The sequence below is a fragment of the Macrobrachium nipponense genome, chromosome 2 (assembly GCF_015104395.2).
Source record: "Macrobrachium nipponense isolate FS-2020 chromosome 2, ASM1510439v2, whole genome shotgun sequence".
Lineage (NCBI taxonomy): Eukaryota > Metazoa > Arthropoda > Malacostraca > Decapoda > Palaemonidae > Macrobrachium > Macrobrachium nipponense.
Window position 1 is genome coordinate 132,760,435 of NC_087201.1, and position 20,000 is coordinate 132,780,434.

General features: G+C 37.0%; 1 protein-coding gene across 1 annotated transcript in view; it reads left to right on the top strand.

Moving 5' to 3' along the window:
• LOC135220989 (teneurin-m-like) overlaps positions 1-20,000 on the top strand; it is a 538,744-nt gene that overhangs the window by 414,840 nt on the left and 103,904 nt on the right. Inside the window, 1 exon segment of the mRNA XM_064258693.1 lies at positions 6,061-9,615. Coding sequence (XP_064114763.1) covers positions 6,061-9,615 — 3,555 coding nt within the window.

Genomic DNA, 20,000 nt, shown 5'->3' on the forward strand with positions numbered 1-20,000 from the left:
TAGTATATATATATAAATATACATACATCATAAATATATAAGATTTTAAGTCGAATCAGTGGAAGTGTCTGCCAATCCTTTCACATTTCATTATCTGTGCTCGTGTTCTGAGGGCGGGGGCAAGAATTTGCTGATCCTGTTTAAAGGTCAGGATATTTACCCCCAAAGCGATGTCAAGTGACACGCGACCGCTTTGTGTATATCCACTACTTCTTTTTACTGTATTTTTTAAAATGTACTACTAGTGCTTGATTCTAAGTATTTAATTTGGCACCTGATTTTAGTCCCACGTCCTACCATCTTGTGCCCTATATTGTCTGCAAATTTATTTCCTCATGTCTTTGACCATACTCCGTAATTTTCACACTTTTCTCCTAATAGGCTTGTTTTCGTTCTCTTATCTGATTCACTAATATTTATATTTACAGTTACGTCATTATTCCCTCATCTCTATGTTAATCTTACCCCATCCTGATTTATTGCCACTACTTTCAGAAACCCACATATATATATATATATAATATATATATATATATATATATATATATATATATATATATATATATATATATATATATATATGTATGTATAACAGAATCACGAAAGTTAGGAACGTGATAAATCCATAAATAAAGATAAATGCCTTCGTTTATTTTTCCTTCGTGGCATTTATCTTTACTTATATATATATGATTTTACATAATTAATATATATAATATAATATATAATAATATATCTTTTTATATATATAGATAGAGAGAGAGGAGAGAGGAGAGAATGAGAGAAGAGAGAGAGACTATGAGGAGAGAGAAGAGAGAGGAGAGATTTTATTTTATTTCCAATTAGAGATTAGAAAATTAATTCGGCGCTTTGCCTTAGGTGAATGTACTGTCTTTATGAGTCACCGACTATACGTGCCTTCCCACGATGCCTACACTGTTACTACGTAGTTAAGGATGATTCATTAACGCATCCGGTAATTAGGTCGACGTTTAAGGAAGCTCTCAAGGATATATATATATATATAAAAGTAGGTTTACGACATTTTTTGTCGGTCTCTTTTGTGGTTTTCTCTTGCTGTGGCTTCCAGTATTGTGCGACGACTCGAACAAAAAGAGTGACATATTTCCATGCGGTAGGTGTCTTGGGATTTATTCAAATGAAACCGGGAAGTCGTTGAGTCACCCTATACTCGGTTTTTTTCCATCTGTCCACCCGCCTGTGGTGTTTGCGTATGGTAACACTGCGTCCTGGGCTTTAGATAGTTACATTCAGCTTACATTCAACAGTAAAAACAATATCCTATTTCTAATATTAGCGGTGTAATTCGCATATAGTAAATTATTAAAACACTTTTCAGTTGCAAATGTACACCCAGATAACCTTTTATTTACCTAAAACTTACACATAGCGTAACTATCTAAAGCCCGGGACGCAGTGTTACCATACGCAAACACCACCGGCGGGTGGACAGGTGGAAAAAAAAAGTAGCGTCTCACTTTCATACCGCGACTTTCATTGCTTAAACGACATGATCAAAACACACGCACACACACACACACATGAGTGGTACAAATGTTCTGTTACAACAGAATTCCATCTAATAAAAGGAGGCCATAAAAACGCCAAAATATAGAATGTGAGTACTATATTTCAGAGACTGCTGTCTCTCTCTTCAGGTGGTTAATGAAGAGAGACACCAGTCTCTGAAATATAGTACTTACTCTCTGTATTTTGGCGTTTTTATGGGCTCCTTTTATTATATATATATATATATATTATATATATATATATATATGTGTGTGTGTGTGTGTGTGTGTGTACACAATATAATTATACATATTCATATCTTCTGTTTCATTTCTTCCCTGTGGTAATTTGTGTATGTGTATGTATAGATACACATATATATGTGTGTGTGGGTGTGTTTATGTAGTTCCCGCTATGTATAAAAGGTATATATCATCCTGTTAATTCTGATGATATTGACGTGTGGAGATATTTGATGACAGCATGCAATAAAGTGAAACTGTTGGCACTTGTACCTGGTAATATTTGCCGATTTATTATCACAGTGAATATATGTAAACTACTATGAGATTCAGGGCTTCTGTAACACGGTTTTTTGGACTTTGCTCCTTATCAAAGCATCGGATGTAGCTGAAAGTTGACATATGTATATTTTACAACCACACACAAATTTTGGCAGCATTATCAATGACCTAAACCTGATAGTTTTAATTTTTATAGAGTAAAAATTATCCAGCCGATGCCATGGCCAATGATTACGAGCCAAGAATCGAAAAACATTCATTACGTAAGCAAGGTAAACCACATTTGACGAAATGTTGCCCCGCCCATCCACCAGACAGAAATTCATTCACCTTATTCCATCGGCTCTGAAACCCATAACAGTCAATAATGGCTAACAGGTTTTGGAATTTTCCCCGTGGTTGCAAAACTGCATTTGTCTTACGACTTGCAACTTTTTACAGTCAAGAGAAAGCCCGTGGCCATGACAAAGACTTTATGAATGGTGGAACGATACATAGATGTGGGTGGGGTATCTGTGCTAGCGTAGTAATACTACTGTAGTAATAGCAGTAATATACATGAATTAAACGTTTAGGCCAACTGCTGGGATCCTTGAGGATCATTTAGCACTTCTTGCAACTACTCGAGAAATGAGTTTTTATAGCCAGAGGTTAAATTTTCTAATCCAACAATGCCCATGATAGCCTTCACTGTTATCCTGAATTATGACGAGGCCAAAGTGGGTGGAGCCTCATGAAGTCATCATTCTGACGATAATTATTGGTGAACGTTCAAAGCCAAAATGCGGTAACGGCTTTTTTTTTTTTTTTTTTTTTTTTTTTTTTAAATAGGTAGATAGCCAATAAATAAAAATTGCTTGACATTGGATATAGCAGTTATCAAATCAAGCTTGTCTACTATGTTTTTGAAAATTACCAACTATTCCCTACATCTTGTCAATCTGATTGTGACCTATAAAGTAGACTGTAATTTCTTAGGAAACTTATTTTGGAGTTAGACTAATAATCGAAGTGTTTCTGTATTTATTAACATATTTTGCTGGTTTGTTCATTATGACAATTATCAGTGGAGAGGTTTCAGAGTTCATAAAGGTGTACTGCTTTGCTTGTATATACATTCTTATGTCATTGTTGCCAGAGGTCTAGCCTTTGTTACGTATAGCCAATCATCCATCGAGAAAGAGGGAAGAAATGCTGTCATAAGTTACTTAACGAGTGCGTTCGAAACCTTTTCTCTGAGTAAAAAAAAAGTCACTTTTACATTATAAGTACCAAATTTATTCAACCTACGTAATGCAGAATACAGTCAAAATTTATGTGTAGATATAATGTGTATTCTGAATTAGCGTTATATTTATGAAATGCATAGATAAAAAGTTATTGCGAAAAAACCATGTTACAGAGGCCCTGAATCTCATAGTAGTACAACTGTTACGAAAATTTGGAGGAAGTACAGTCCATAGCCATTACTGTCATCAATTCGATATATCAGAACAAAGAGTCACATCGTTCTCCGTCGTAACAAGGAAGTGACAGAGACCCAGAGAGTTTAGAATGATGGTGTTTTATGCTTGAATGTGTTGGCTTTGATAAAAGAAAAAAAAAACCATTCCCTTGATGAAGCGGTAATTACTTATTTTTAGATTGAAAACTTCAGTCTTTGAAGCTTGGTGTTTTTGGGTCAGTCAATCGATCAAATTGAAGAGACACTTCTGTGCCGTTATGTCCTCACTGAATTACGTGTTCTTGAAGTTTTTGTTGTCATGAAGTTTCCTCTTTCCATACTCACAGTTTTATATTAACGGTTAGTGATTGTCATCATGAAAAAATTCTCTTCCTTTTCTGATTTCTTTCATTTGTATTTGACTGAGCCTTTATTTGAGAATGCATACACCAAATGACAGGACGGACTCTTTATATCAGATAAACTTTCCTTTTTAAGTGTTACGTGTCGCGACAGGTAGTTAGTCGCAGATATAAAATAAATTCACCACAGTAAATTGGTGGAATGCCGGGAGGTGCTCTTCTCCAATTACTTTATTTACTTTATTACTCGACCTAGACGCAATATTCTCCGGTTGCGGTTGATTGCAGCCAAAGAAACTGAAAGGCTTTGCCCCCAAAGCCATAATCCTGCTTCACGGTGCTCCCTGATAGTACTCCTCCCTCTCGTTTCACTCCAACTCCCTGCCTCTCCCTCTTGCCTGCTAATACCCACACTCCCGACGGTCCCCCTCCCTCCTCATCTGGCATCCCAGTCTCCCCCCCCCCTCCCCCCAACATTAACGTTATTAGCACCGTGCTGGTGGTGGGCCAAGTTTTACAACTTTCCAGACTTCGCCAAGAAAATTTCAAAGAGGCTGGAACATATTTTGTCCTTGAGTCTTATTTTTATCGTTGCTTATTTTATTTGAACTTCCATTTTCTTTGATGTTCTTCCTCTGATTATTTTACATTGGCCTGAGTTTTCCATAGAGATTTTTCGCTCCTAAGTTTTCCTGGATTTGATATTATATTGCGGCCACGGCGGTCAGGTCGTGTTTCATCATAGTGCCTTCTGTGTAGAATGCACGGTTACAGTGCAGTCTGCTGAGAACTTTGAGTTTATCCTACACAGTTTCTGATATCTCGGTTTTAACTCTTTCGTCATGATATGTAAATCTATGAGGTGTACTTTGTCCGTAGGATTTATCCTGAATCATCAACTTTATTGAATCTGTCTCTTTATTCTTAGAAATTTCCATCTTTCTTTTTCGTAAAAGCGGCAACTTGGGCGACATACTTGGAACGACATGTCTACATTTCATAGAGACAAAAATCCACACTTCATTTTTGAATTATTTCTCTCCCCCCAACCCCCCTGTATTTTTTTGGTCCGTTCCCCTTTTACTATTCCTTCAGCGTCTTTTGTGGGCCTTTCTTTCCAAGGCGTCCGCTGGAGAGAGGTAGGAGGCCTTCCCCCTCGTTTGTATGTCGGCCATTGACACACGCCACAGCAAAAACTGCTGGAGGTTCTAGCACTTGTTCTTCATGTTTCTTTCCCCCAAATTTTTTCTTTTCTTTTTTTTTCTCCTTTTTAGTGGAGGTTGGTGGATTGGGGTGGGGAGGGGGGGGGTGTTGAGTTGAGGTTGGGTGTTGTTTGGGCACAGAGAGGCCAGCAGTGGCACGACTACGGGCAATTTTCCAAATATCAAGATAGCATTCCTCTCTCTCTCTCTCTCTCTCTCTCTCTCTCTCTGTGTGTATGTGTGTGTGTGTGTGTGACCAATATAGGGTAGTTTTTAGACATTTGCGAAGCATTATTAAACTCCGTGTGATAATGCTTGGCTGACCTCAACATAACATGTTTAATGAAATGTTCTTTGTGTTTCCCCCACATTTCAGAGAATCGAATATATGAATATTTCTTCTATGCATCTTTGAAATTTACAAGGTTTATGAAGCCTATATTTCATAACTAAGAGAGGTATTCTGTTCACAGTGTAATTATTATTATGTAAATCTTACATCTTGCTTTTAATATATATTTAGAAATGAAGATCTCGTGTGACATGCAAGGGATAGTAATTTGCGGTTTACCTGAAAAGCGGAGGAGTATCACTTTAAGGGAAGAAAGTAACAATATATATATATATATATATATATAATACATATATATATATTTATATATATATATATATATATATATATATATATATATATATGGTATATATTACTTTGGGGTAGGGCTATTTTTCTAGCATTTATGAGTTAGCAATTTGAGATGCTATATATGTGTATGTATTTATTTATTTATGATGATATAATGTGTGTATGTAAGTATGTATAACACTTTCATAATGATCATTAATGGATAATAAAGATGTTTATAATAGTTTTTAGTTTATTTAAGAGAAAAAAATTACTGGATCAAGAAAAAATCTAGAAAATATTCATTTTTCAGTTGCATTGACTCCATAGTTGAAATTTTCCAGGTTTCTGACACATCTTTTCTTTTCCATTGCAGCAACAAGCAGCCTAGCTTGGTCTCATGGAGGCTGCGCTGTGCTGGTCGAAGATCCCGCGGTGATTAGCGACGAGGCACATCCTGGTCAGGCGAAATCTCGAGGTAACCACCAAGGTCGGGGACGACACGACCATAGCCCTCCTACACTTCATGACGATGGGTTCCTGTTTCTGTACAATGCCATACAGGAACAGCGGCCCTACCAATACCTCCTTGAGCAACCCATCGCCGAGTTGTCTCCCCGCCGCATGCGTAGGAGTGTGCAGCATGATCTAGATCCTCCCCGCATGGATACTGACCCTCCGTTGCAACACTTACCTCCTCCTCCTCCTCCTAACCAGCAGTTTAATTCCCCAACTTACCCAGCTTCCCTTCCCCCATCTAATCCGGTAACTGTGTCCCCCCCTAGTACACTATCAGCAAACACCAAAAGTAGTCAGTCCGATGGAGCCATCCCTCCTAATGCGCTGCCACTTCATGACGAGGAAACTTTTGAATTCACTTCTAGTGATACTCAGGATAGAGTTGTAAGTACTCCTTCAGAACATCCTCCTCTTTTACCCTCAGAGAGGGCTCATGGTGACCCAGAAATAGCGAGCCCCTCTGCGGATACTCCCCCTGCTGCATCACCAAAAATAGTTATCTTAGATCATATTCCTTTAGACAAGGTTTCCTTTTTGCCAGACAAGATTCCAGATGGAGCTCCTGAACCCCAGGATGAATATAGTGCTAAAGTCATCCAGTCTAATGTTCGTGAGGTTTACGCCCCTGTCATAGATGTTGTTGAATACAGCGAGGGAGAGGAATCGTTAGTCTCTGATAGAGTTTCAAGCATAAGCTTTACTGATGACTATGCCAAAGACACAGATGTTGTAAGCCAGGTCGATGAATATAGTGATATTGGCAAAAATGGTGATGAAGAGAGTGAACCTGTCACAGAGCCCGATTATATGTATGGCAACCAGCCTAATGGAAGTCATGCTGATCTAGTTGAATATGAACAGGAAAATAGCACGCAAGTACAGTTGTCAACAGATATACCAGATATAATTAATGGTGAAAGCAATGTTACATTGGAAGACCTGTCAATGTATTGGACTGATTTTGACCCAGATATCATGGTCGGAGATGACCCAAGGGCTGCATCAGGTAGTCAAAGAGACAAAGCAAAACGTCAGAGTAAACCTTTACGGTCTTGGATGGGAGCGTTCCCTACATTACCCCCAAGGCCCAAACCTGATGTTAGTAATTCATCCAAGATGTCATCCTTTTCTTCCACAGTGAGTAGAAAAATAGACACAGATTCCATTATTTATCCCCCCAGTGAGATGACTTCCCCTTCACTGGGTACACAGAAAACAGGAATGTTAAGGTTTTCTCTCACTCAAGATGGCCAAATTAACAAGCGAAAGAACATTTCAAGTTCTATCGATGCATGGTTTTCAAGGTATGGTTATGAAAACAGTAACTATACAAGAGATGATGAAACGCCCCTAGTGACTGAAGTGTCTGTAGAAGAAGAGGAACAGTCTCTTAATCAGAGTTCTGCAGATACCTATGATCCAAAGTATATACTTGGTGAAAGTCTTTCTTTAGACCCAGAGCAGTACCCTTCAAGAATCCTGAGATCACTAGGGGTTCCAAAGTATCGTGATGTAGAGAGATCACCAGATTATTATGATGCTGTGGGCGCTTCTCGTTCAAGACCACGATTGGCAGTTGAAGTCTTTCCCCATATCTTTGATTATAACCTAGACGATCATGATGAGTATTACTATAATGATGATGAAGATAATCTTTACTATTTTGATGATTATTCTGACAAAAATTCACATGCAAGACCCAGTCAAGGGGGTGGCGATGATTTTGAAGATGCTCAGGATGATGGAGATGACTCAGATGACGTAATACTTAGTAAGAGTGAAGATATTGGTGAGACAGAAGCAGGTTTCCGTAGCCCAGAAGTCGTCACCGTGCAGCCAGTTAGGAGATTGCATGTGGTACCAACTAATTTAGTCCAAAGCATTACTCATTATCCGTCAGGTCTAAGAGCAATGTCATTGATGAAAGAAGATTTTCAGCTTGACATCTCTGAGCCCCAGGTGAAATTGCTACCAAAAGGGCAAGAGGAAGTCGTTGAGATAGAAGTTGTACAATTAGATTCAAAATCTTGGCCACACAGGTCAGTGGAAACTGGGCCACATTATTCCCCTGCTTCCCACCATCATGATAGAGAAATAACACCCACTGTTAAGAAACACATTGAAACCACAACAACAGAGGCAACAACCCCAGCTTCCACACCAGTACCACATCATGTTACACCTTCAAAGCCACCTGGAGTTCCATCAGCTCAGTTATACACAGCTAAGTTCTTGCCTACTAGGTCACCACCTTTAGAGCCTAGGCCTGTAAGAGTTTCAGATTTTGATAGTAGCTCTGCACAGCAACGTGCATTTGAGCATAGTAGTTTCCTAAGTATACCAAAGTTCCTCATGCAAAAAACAGATTCAACACCTCCATACCAAAGGTCACACGTAAGTGACCATTATGCTGGTACCACAGTGACTGATAGAGAGCCAAGAGTGCATGCATTAAATACCTATGCTTCCACTGTTGGTGAAGAGATTCACGGTTCATCAACAGCCGAATCCCGAAATTTACGAAGTGTCCATCAGAGCGACAGGCATCATGTAACATATCATGAACCAGTTTCATCTCTGACCTACAGCTCACATTCTACTGAACCTTGGAGTGAAGACAGAGAACACTATGAAGAAAAGCTAAAGGAAAGAGAGGAATTAAGCCAAAACAATCCGTCATTGGCATCTAGTTATAACCCAGAAGAAATGGAAAGAATTGAGAAAGAAATGGGAACTGTTGTTGAGGCTAGTTCTGTCTCTCATCGTCAGAACCCCTTCCTACCCAGCACCCAAAGGCAGGTGCAGTCTGTTGCCAGAAAATCCAAGTCAGTGACTGTGAATGTCACTATTTCCACAGATGACGATGCCCAATCTAACCCTGGGTCTGAAGGAAAGAGCAAACCTTTATATATCCTGTCCGTATCAATTCCAACTAATGGAAAAGATCAGGATGCTGATATCAATATAGTTAAACCTGATGATCAGCAACACATTGCTAGATTGTCTCTAACAGTTCTTGGCAATCAGACCTACAGTGATACCTTCAATTCACACAAAGATCCTTCAACAGATTCTGCAGGTCCCACAGCCAGTCGACTAGTTTCCCAAAGTCCAGCCTCATCATCAACTGGGCAATGCAATTGCCCTTGCCCTTGTCAGACAAGCAGTGCTCCATCAAATACTCATAGTATTCCAATTCCTCAATCTTTTCTGCCTGAGACCAGACCTGGCAATCGAATTTCAGATTACTCAAGTTATGCCTCGCCTCCAGTTGCAGCAGCTGACACGGATTCTGATAAGCCCAGTACAGATAGTTCCCCTAAAAATTGCAAAGTAGACCCTGATCCACCCTCCACCACCCCACCCCCAACCGTCCCACCCCTTTCGCCTGAGGTTGAAAGAGAGTTAGAAGGTGAGATGAAACCTCCTCTTTGTCCTCGAAAATGAAACCTGAACTAATAACCAATCTTTTATCAGTAGGTAAGAACCATTGACGAGAGAGAACAAGAAAAGGAGAATTTGTCTTATTTTATTTATTTTTTTTTTTTGTCGATAGTCTAGTTCAAAGTCGGACATGCCTTGGTTATACGAATAAATATTTTAGGGAGGTGAATAGACAAGATGTCTCTTTAGTTAGTGGAGACCCTTTACATCAAGCACTTTAGAGCTACTCTCGTAAAAGCTAATTGGTTTCTTTGAAGGACGGCCGCAGCAGGCCCGTGAAGAGATGGATATGTAAAGCACCCTTAGATGGAAACCATTCAGGAAACCTCACCAGACCTTGAAATGCTCTGAATGTGTTTGATGTAAACGTTTTAGATGACTTAAAGCAACATTGTGACACCCATAATTAAACTCCTCAGAATCTTTTGAGTGAAGGGGGTTGAGTGATATCATTAGAGGTGGTTCTATTCGAATTTTCGTATCATATCTTCTCAATGGTTTCTTTCCGAACGCAAATTCAGGTACAGTAATTCTTCCCAGTCTAATACAATTTAGTAGATGTATTTATTTATCCATCATTGCATGTATTAATGCTTCTTATTTTTATTTTCCAAATTTAATTATTTTCTGCAGAATTAATTTGGTTTTAGTTCAGTTTTCACTTTTTTTTTATTTTGCAAGTTTTGTTTTTTTTAACCATTTACTCTCTTTGATTCATTAAAGATTAAGTTATATCTTTTTTTCTTTCATAATGCATTAGTATTAATCCATTTGAAATAACTGCATGAAATTATAATATCCACTAGTATGTTTTATTACTTTTGTTTAAAGATGTGTCTTGTGGTCCATATCCAAGTTTCTCACGTTTAGCATTAAAATTGGAAGTTTTGCAAAACAAATTGTTTGGAGTTACAATTAAAAATTTTCAAATTAAAAATTATAAATAATTGCGTGGAGTTAAAATGAATTATTTTGTAAAAAGAGTTGATTGTTGTTGGATTGCTTAAAAATTTCAAAATTATTTATTTGGTGTTGAATTTGAAAATGCTGCAAAAAGAATTGTTTGGTGTTGAAAGTTGCAATAAGAATTATTTGGTTCGGTCAAAAGTGTTGTTTTGTAGTGATAGCTTTAAACCTGGGAATTTTGATGAATTCCAAATAAGATTGACATACTATCGGAAAAACCTTCTAGGTAAAAAAAAAAAAAAAAAAAATCTACAGAAGTTATGCTTTATGTTGGAATCAAATGAGTTTTTTTTTTTTTTTTTTTTTTTTTTTTTTTTTTTGTTTTTTTTTTTTTTTTTTTTTTTTTTTTTTTTTTTTTTTTTTTTTTTTTTTTTTTTTTTTTTTTTTTTTTTTTTTGCAGAGAAATCAAGTGCCCTATGTTTTTTCATAGTAGAAGGTTTCACTGAATTGTGAATGTATATAAAGCAAAAGTCATTATTTGATGATTGGGTCACATGCAGGCAATAGTATCCGAGTTTGGACTTCTATCAAAACATTTCAGTTTTTTGTTTAATACTGTGTAATCTCTTCCTACCCATGAAGTGGGGAGAACAGATCGGTGATTTTTCTGCAAATGTAGAATTGTTTTCAACAAATGAAAGGTCATTTTGATTTCCAGGGAAATATATGTATACCAGTTCTTTATTTTTATCGTGCAATGCTTGGAAATAGAGTAGAGAATACAGCAGCAGACTTGCGTTAAAACCTGTAGGAGACATGGCGCTCCAAAACCCTCATTTCTCCGTGGGAAAAAATTCGGGGCCGGGTTTTACGATGCCTTAATGCAAAGGAGAGTAAGTATCTGATGTCATTTTCGTTTTGGCAGAGCATCAGTACATTTCCCAGTCTCTGCAGCGAATAGAATTATGACGAATTTCTTTTGTTCTGATGCCGGGTTCGCACATGTACAGGCATAAGTTATTATTTTGTAGATAGATTACTTGCACCGTAATTACACGAGTGTTCTGACGTTTGTTTACATATTTTAAGGCGATGTGTATTTTAAACTTAGTGTACTGCTATGTATCTGTAACTGAGTCCCCCTTATCGAATTCTTATCATGGCTTATAAGCATATCAAAACACGTGATATTGTAAGACATCTCTCCTTTGCCAAGGACACCGCAGATCGCTTTACTATCTATGTATGAAAAATATTAAATATTGTATTTCCCTTTACTGTCTCTCCACTGGGAAGTGCGGTCTTGCATTACCGTGGCTGAATGAATTTCGAAATTAACCTGCATGCTTGTATCTTGTTTAAAGGCATACTATGCATCAACGAGCGGCGCATGTCACTTAATAAGACTAACTGGAGACCTTAATGATTGGTGGAAAGATTGGCAGTTCCGTAACTTGCTGCTATGGCGTATGATTGTTTCCTGATATACTCTGTAATTTCTTTCAATTGAACACCATATATATTGTCTGGAAGTTTGAATTTAAAGCCTGTGGCCCCTGCAGGCTTGTCCCGTATGTATAGGGTGCATCTCCTGAATAATAATGATAATAATAATAACAACCTTCGGTGCGTTGCTCACCAATTTAAGCAACAATGAGAAAACGATAAGCTATATAAAATTAATGCAGCTGAGGCAGCAATTACTTTTAATAAAATAATAATAGTAATTGAATAAATTATGTTAGTGCTATTGCTTACATCACTCAGTAGTACACTACTGTCTCAGTTTCCGAGATTCTCTTCGTGTGTCTTTACAAGTAATTATTAGAATTATATAAATAAGATTACAGTTTAACACGAATCCTTTTGGGTCGTTGGTTCAAAATACTTATTCAGCAATGTTAAATGGGTCTGAGGATTTATTGGTTTCTCTCTCTCTCTCTCTCTCTCTCTCTCTCTCTCTCTCTCTCTCTCTCTCTCTCTCTCTCGTCAGAGCACAACACACAGCACCATGTGTCACGCCTTTGTTACATGATAAAATATCAGGTGGAGAAAATGAATTCACTCATTTTCCTCGCAGCACGCCCCGCACACCTTTTCCTGATGTGTCATTTATTTTGCCTAATATATAAAGGGGAGCCGTTTCGTATTTGAAATCAGATTTATATTCCCTTTTATTTTTTAGACAGTTATAAAGGGTGAGTAAGTTTAGTCCCCCCAACCCCTTTTTTTGTTTTAAGCTTCCTTGTTTTATACGAGGGTTTTCGGAAGCTCGTCGTGTAGGAAAGAAGACGATTCGATTGCTCGGGATAGTATATTAAAGGATATTCAGTCGTTCCTCCCCTTACGAACTTTCAAGTTACAAACTTTCAGAAATACGATCAACCGTGATCATAAATTAAAATGCGAACAAAAGGTAAAAAAAAACTACTTTATCATAATTTGCTTAATGCATTTAGGTTTTACATTTCATTTGTATTAATAAAATACTCTATGAAATACAGTGCAGTAATAGTAATGTGTTTTAGTATGAGAAAACATATATATTACTTTACATATTGAGTCTAATTATATGAAATTGGTCTCATGAACAAATAATCAAGATACGAACAGCCGTTCACAACGTAACTCGTTCGTAAGAAGAGGAGTGTCTGTACTTGATTTAGAATACAAACAAACATAATTAAAAATGTTATTATTTGTGTCTTAATTATGAGGTATTTCATAAATTTAACCCCGTTGGAGGGTAGTGCCGGCATCTCTTAGCGCCTCAGTGGCGAGATCGGTATGGTCTTGACCTGCCACCTCGGTAGCTGCGAGTTCGATTCTCGGGCATTCCATTGAGTCGTGAGATATGTGTATTTCTGGTGATAGAAGTTCATTCTCGACGTGGTACGGAAGTCACGCAAAGCCGTTGGCCCCGTTGCTGAATAACCACTGGCTCCATGCAGCGTAAAAACACCATGCAAACAAACTTAAGGTTCTTTGCAGTGTCCCTCGAGTCCCTAGTTGCAACCCTTTCGGTTTGCTTTACTGTACTCCTGTTCATATACTTCTTCTTCCATCCTAACCCCCCCCCCACCCCCCCACCCCCAACAACCAATAGTTGTTTCGTGATGCAAATTTCAGCGCTTAATGACACAGGTCTGAACGCTTGGCCTTTTGCCTAAACGTTATATTCAATTTCATTCCATTCCATAGTGCAAGACAGACATTTATGCTTTTAACAATAGTTACAAAAGTCAACAGACTAACTAGGGAGGCTTGTTGCACAATGAAATACATGAACCTAAGAGAATACGCTCGCTTGTAAAAAAAGAGCTTAAATTCCAGAAGCCCATTCAAAAGGGATTCTCCCACTTCTGCTTGCAGAGATTTTGTCAACAGCTTTGTCGCTTTCGCGCGGTAAATAAACAGAACGCCATCTCCAAAATCTTACATATTCGTTTCGCATCAGGCCCGCTCATTTCAGCTTGTTTACTGAGAACCGCATCATTTTTAGGTCAGATGGGCTTTGGTCAGGGGTAATAACGGTAACAAATGCCGTCATAACTCATGTGCGAAGAATGGAGTTCAGCGACCGTAGAGTTTTTTATGCTTGACTTCCGATATTCCGCTGCCTTTCCCAGTCATAGCGCCTTGATCAAGAGCTCTCTCTCTCTCTCTCTCTCTCTCTCTCTCTCTCTCTCTCTCTCTCTCTCTCTCTCTCTTTTAAAAGAAAACTAGACAAAATCATTAGGACACTGAATAAACAGTAAAACCTGCTCTTAGAGATAAGTGAGCACAAGTCTTAGACATCCCAATCTATGTAACTCCTTGTAACTCTCTGTTTGAGTTAGCTGTAACATTTTTTTTTTTTTTATACAAAATACTAGATTTGCTGGAAAAGTAGGGTCAGATCTTTGAGATTTTCCGCAACTTATTCCATTATTCTCCTGTAAGTGTTCGGAGTAGTATAATTATGTATGATTTAGTTTCAACTTGAGTATTAATTGCCATGACTGCGTTTAAGAAGTTAAAGTGTTTTAAAATTGAATTGCATATTGAAGTGGTTGGGCTGATGAGTAGTATGATATGGTAATGCATTTTGTCGCGCATTCTGCACACAGGAAATTAAGATTTGATATTGTGCCTGGTGCTGATCGTTCTTTCAGTATCTCAATGACAAAACAAACCCAGCATTCTTAAGTTTTACATGTTACGCTTCATTTCCATACTAATACGCCTGATAGCTATGTTCCAGAGTTTCTGTACTCTGAAGGAACTTTTCAGAACTAATATATCAAGTAGAGACTAATTACGCATGAGTACATTGCTGTAGTTAATTAAATCAGATCGATGGAGACTTAATATTCAAGGGTCTTATGACAACTTAGTTTTGTTACGAAAATCGACGGTTTCACGGTGGAAATATTTCCAGTTGGTGGTATGACCCTGGCAATTTTTTTTTTTATTGTGTGTCAGCGTCGTGACTTTAATTTTTAGCTTCGTAACAGTGATAAGAGGAGTCAGAGACGTAAGACTGATATTCTTTAAGTAACATCATTTAATGGAAATAGAATTAAAACTGATGAAAAGACCCAGTACATTGAAAGATTAGCGAAGATGTGCTACCGAGTAGTTGTTAGTGAGTATTCATCTTTCATGAAAAGGTATTTGCATAGCGTTTGCCATTTTCCGTAATGTAATATCATATCCGTAATGTTCTGTGCATTAGAAAGTAGAAGATTCAGTTAATACATAAAAATATCCATAATCGTGCTTAGAAACGAATTTCCTAGTGTATAGTGCAACTTTTTTTCTGCGAGAGAGAGAGAGAGAGAGAGAGAGAGAGAGAGGATTCGTCCGAATATTGGATGTTTGCGTCGTCTATTTGCATCCTGGCCAGAACGTTTTGCCGGAAGACACGAAAAGTGTTTCCGAAGTAGATTGGTTGTTCCTCCCGAGATTCGCTCGGTGTAAAAACAAGGCGTATGAGAGACAAAACAGATCTGTTGCCGGATCCTTGGCTAATATGTTTTTTAGAACCCTACGCTAATATGACTTTTTTTTCGAATTCTGCGCTATGTTTTTTTTTTTTTTTTAAGAATCCTATTGCTCATATATTTTCTTGGAATCCTGCATTAATATATATATATATATTTTTAGAATTTAACGCTAATATATAATTTTTTAGATGTCTTTAGAGTCCTACGCTAATATTTTTTTAGAATTTAACGGTAATTTTTTTTAGAATCCTATGCTAATATATTTTTTCCTACGATAATATATATATATTTTAGAATCCTACGGTAATATATATTTTTTTAGAATCTTACGTTGATATATTTTTTTTTTTAGAGTTCTACTGCTTACATTTTTTTAGAATCTTAGGGTAATATATATATATATATATATATATATATATATATATATATATATATATATATATATATATATATATATATTAAATCCTATGCTAATATATGTCTTAAAAGTCCTACGCTAATATTTTTCTTAGAATTTCACGCTAATATATATTTTTAGAATCCTATACAAATATACATTTTCCTTTCCTACGCTAATATATTTTTTTAATCCTACACTTATATATTTTCAAATTCTACGTTTTTTTTATTCTAAGCTAGAATCTTACGCTAATATTTTTTTTGATCTTGTGCTAATATATTTTTTAGAATCCTACATTAATATTTTGTAGAATCCTGTGCTGATATAATTTTTTCCTACAGTAATATATTTGTTTAGAATCCTGAGCTAATATATTTTCTTTTAGAATATTATGCCAATATAGTTTTTTAGAACCTTAAGGTAATTTTTTTTAGAATCGTGCGCTGATATTTTTTTTTTCAAAATCTTACGCTAATATATATTTTAGTATCCTATGCCAATAGAATCCTACACCTATGTTTTTTTTGTCTTTTTTACTCACGCTAATGTTTTTACCTACGCCCTTTTTTTACGCTGATATATTTTTAGACGTTGGTGTTCAATTGCAGACGTATTTATATACTTGCTTTTCGTTTGTGAGTAAAGATATTCGAATTTGATGTCATTTCTTCGTCTGCTTTATGATCTTGAACGGATATTTCATGTGCCCTGCTGAGTGGGTATCACCTGCTGTTTTATGAGCTGGCATCTGCTTGGTTAGTCGTTAATGGTTGCCATAATTGAGTTGTATCTACTTCAATTAGTTCTTTCTGGCCAATCATCAGAAACTATAATACATGTTTGTTTATGTTTGTTTTTAGTATCTATCTCAGTATTCCATTATTCACGAATGGCGGTGTTCTGTCCATCCATACATGTTTTCCTGAGAAGCGCGAATGTCATAGCAAAAGAATACTTTTTTTTTCCAATTAGCATATCTTCATGTCTATTTATTTGCAAATCGTTAATGGTAATGTTTTTTTCTCCTATGTAGAGTCCTTGAGGTTTGTACGAGAGGAAAAATACAAATCACATTACACATTTGCCATTTGTTCTTACACAAATACAAACCTTTGGTCATTACATAGGATTTAGTTTCTATGTAAAGACCGTCAGGTTTGTATGTTGGGAAAGATATAAATTACCTTTAAAATGCACTGTTTATTTATGCGTGCACGTAGCGTGGTGGACGTATTTCTTGGAATGTTGTTATTGGTTTAAGATTGGCATCAGATAGGCCATCTCGAGGGAAAACCGTTCTTAGCATTGTATTTAATCGCGTACTGTTGTTAGTTAAGAAAAATTGATCCAGTTGTCAGAATCTCAGACTAAGGCCACAATTATGTTGAAATAATAATAATAATAATAATAATAATAATAATAATAATAATAATAATAATAATAATAATAATACTAATAATAATATATAAAATAATATAATACCATGTGTTGTCAGTTATCAAAATCTTAAAATATGGCCACAGTTATGTTGAAATATAGTAATATGTATCCTGTTATCAAAATCTCATAAGTTATGGCACAATTATGTTGAGATGAAAATTATAATATAATGATAATAATCCTGTAGCAAAGAGCAGATTGTCGTGGAGCTTGTAAGGCTGAATATGACCCTGTTTTGGGGGTTAAAATCTTCCTCTGGATTCTGTAACACTTCTGGTTGGCAGTGTTGTTAATCTTCCCTGCGTTCGGCGAAGGATGCAGGCAGAGGAAGTAGCGTTGGTCTTCCAGTCTTATTCGTCAAAATCGGAATTATGATAACTGAAATGATCAGTGTAATCATAATTTTCCTTGTCCATTTTTCTCCTCCTTATTTTGATAGGAATTCTTTCCTGCCTTCTTAGCTGAGTTTTCAAGCGCCCTGGTAGTTGTAGTGATTACGATAATTTTAAGTGTCTCAGCGGCGTGCTTGGTATGGTGTTGGCGCACCACTTCGGTGGCCGCGAGTTCGATTCTCGAGCATTCCATTGAGGGGTGAGAGATGTGTATTTCAGGTGATAGAAGCTCACTCTCGACATGGTTCGGAAGTCACGTAAAGCCGTTGGTCCCGTTACTGAATAACTACTGGTTCCATGCAACGTAAAATCACCATACAAACAAACAAACGATCATTTTAATCTTTTGCCCGTTTGCTTATTTGTGTAAGTTCATGACATCTTTACTCTAGAGAAGAGAAATGATAATTATGACGATTATTTCCCCCTTTTTTTATAGAATAATTGTTTGCGTAAAATCGTAATATCATCTTACTGCAGAAAAGAGGAATTATAATGATTACGGTTATTTCGTTTTTTACCGGAATAATAATTTTGTGTCAATTCCTGACATTTTTTGTGTAGATAAGAGAAATTGTAATTTTAACTATTATTTCATTCGTAAATTCCCATCGTTTTTATTTTAGATATAGTAGATAAATTATAATTATTACTATTATTTAATTCGTTTACCAGAATAATTATTTGTGTCAATTTCTGACATCTTTAAGAGTCCATAAGGGAAATTATAACTGTGACGATTATATCATATGTTTACCTGAATAATTATTATTGTACATTCCCAACATCATTTTTTTTATTATAGATAAATGTTTAATCCGCTGCCTCTTTTTGCGCATGCGCAGCATCTCCAAGCAGTCGGGATAAACAAGCAAATCATCGCAGTTATTTCCCCCTCCAGCTTAGTCATTACTTTCCTTTCCAGAAATCTCGCTGGAGTTTCCGACTCCCTTATGCAAATTAAATTGATATAGATGGAGAGCAAGGCCATGATTTATATTCGAATATGTAGTCGAGATGGATCTACTTGGTGGGTGTTTTCAAAGAACAAACACCTATTAAAACTTTAGTGGGAGACTTGTCAGACGGTAGCATCAATCTAGCGCCACATTCTTTTAACTTTTAAGCCTACGTCGGCATGTTGGTCCACCCGGCCTCCATTACCCCTATCATTCTTACCAAGAATAACACCCCCCCCCCTCACATCCTCCTCCTCCTTCCCCACATCCTCCTCCTCTTCCTCTTCCTCCTTCCCCATATTCTCCTCCTCCTCCTTCCCCACAATCTCTCCCTCCTCCTCATCCTCCTCCTTCCCCACAATCTCCACCTCCTCCTCCTTCCCCACAATCTCTCTCCTCCTCCTCCTCCTCCTCCTCCTCCTCCTCCTCCTCCTCCTCCTCCTCCCTATCATCAACCTCACAAAACCCCGTCGCATTCTCCTTCCTCTTTGCAAGTGACCTGTGATCCCTCTTTGTTATCTTGACCTGGTGTAACTTGGTGACCTTCAATTGGCCATGACCTGGTGACAAATCGATTCCGATTCGATGCCCTCCAATTGGAGGAGTTTCCTCCCTCAGTCATCAATACTTGTACTATTATTTTGACTAGTGGGGGTTTCAGTTCATCATCTAAGGTTTCCTTTAGGAAATTCGATGTTCATATTTCAGGTGGTTTGTGATGTTTAGCAGAAATGAAAGTGTTTGCTTATTGAAAGTGTTTGCTGTATATTATATATGCTGGGACGAAGCAGCCTGACGAGGATTCAGAAATATCCTTGGTCCTTTCTTTGTCCTTCTGTACATGTAGCGTGACAGGTAAAAGGGAGGTTGTGTTATTATTAGAGGATATGAAACACTTGCCCTTGATTTTGATATCTATGGATTTTTAGCTCCGCAAATTTTGGTTCGTTGACAAAAGAGGAAGAAAACTTGCCGATTGTACTGTCCTCTGATTATTATTTTCATCCTGAACCCTCATATTAGTCCTTCAGAATCCCTCACTGGTTTAACTCATCCTACCATCTTCCCGTCCCCTAATTCCGCCATGCCCCTTCTCACCATTGCCTCTTTTTATATTTAAACTCTTTTTATATTTAAATTAATGTCTCAAGATTTTTTATAAAACGTGTAAGTGTCCGTAAAATTTCTCTTTGGTCATCAGATTTTATTTTATTCGACCTCATTGAACGTACCCTTAGGTTATAGCCACTGGCATTTGTTGGTAGTAA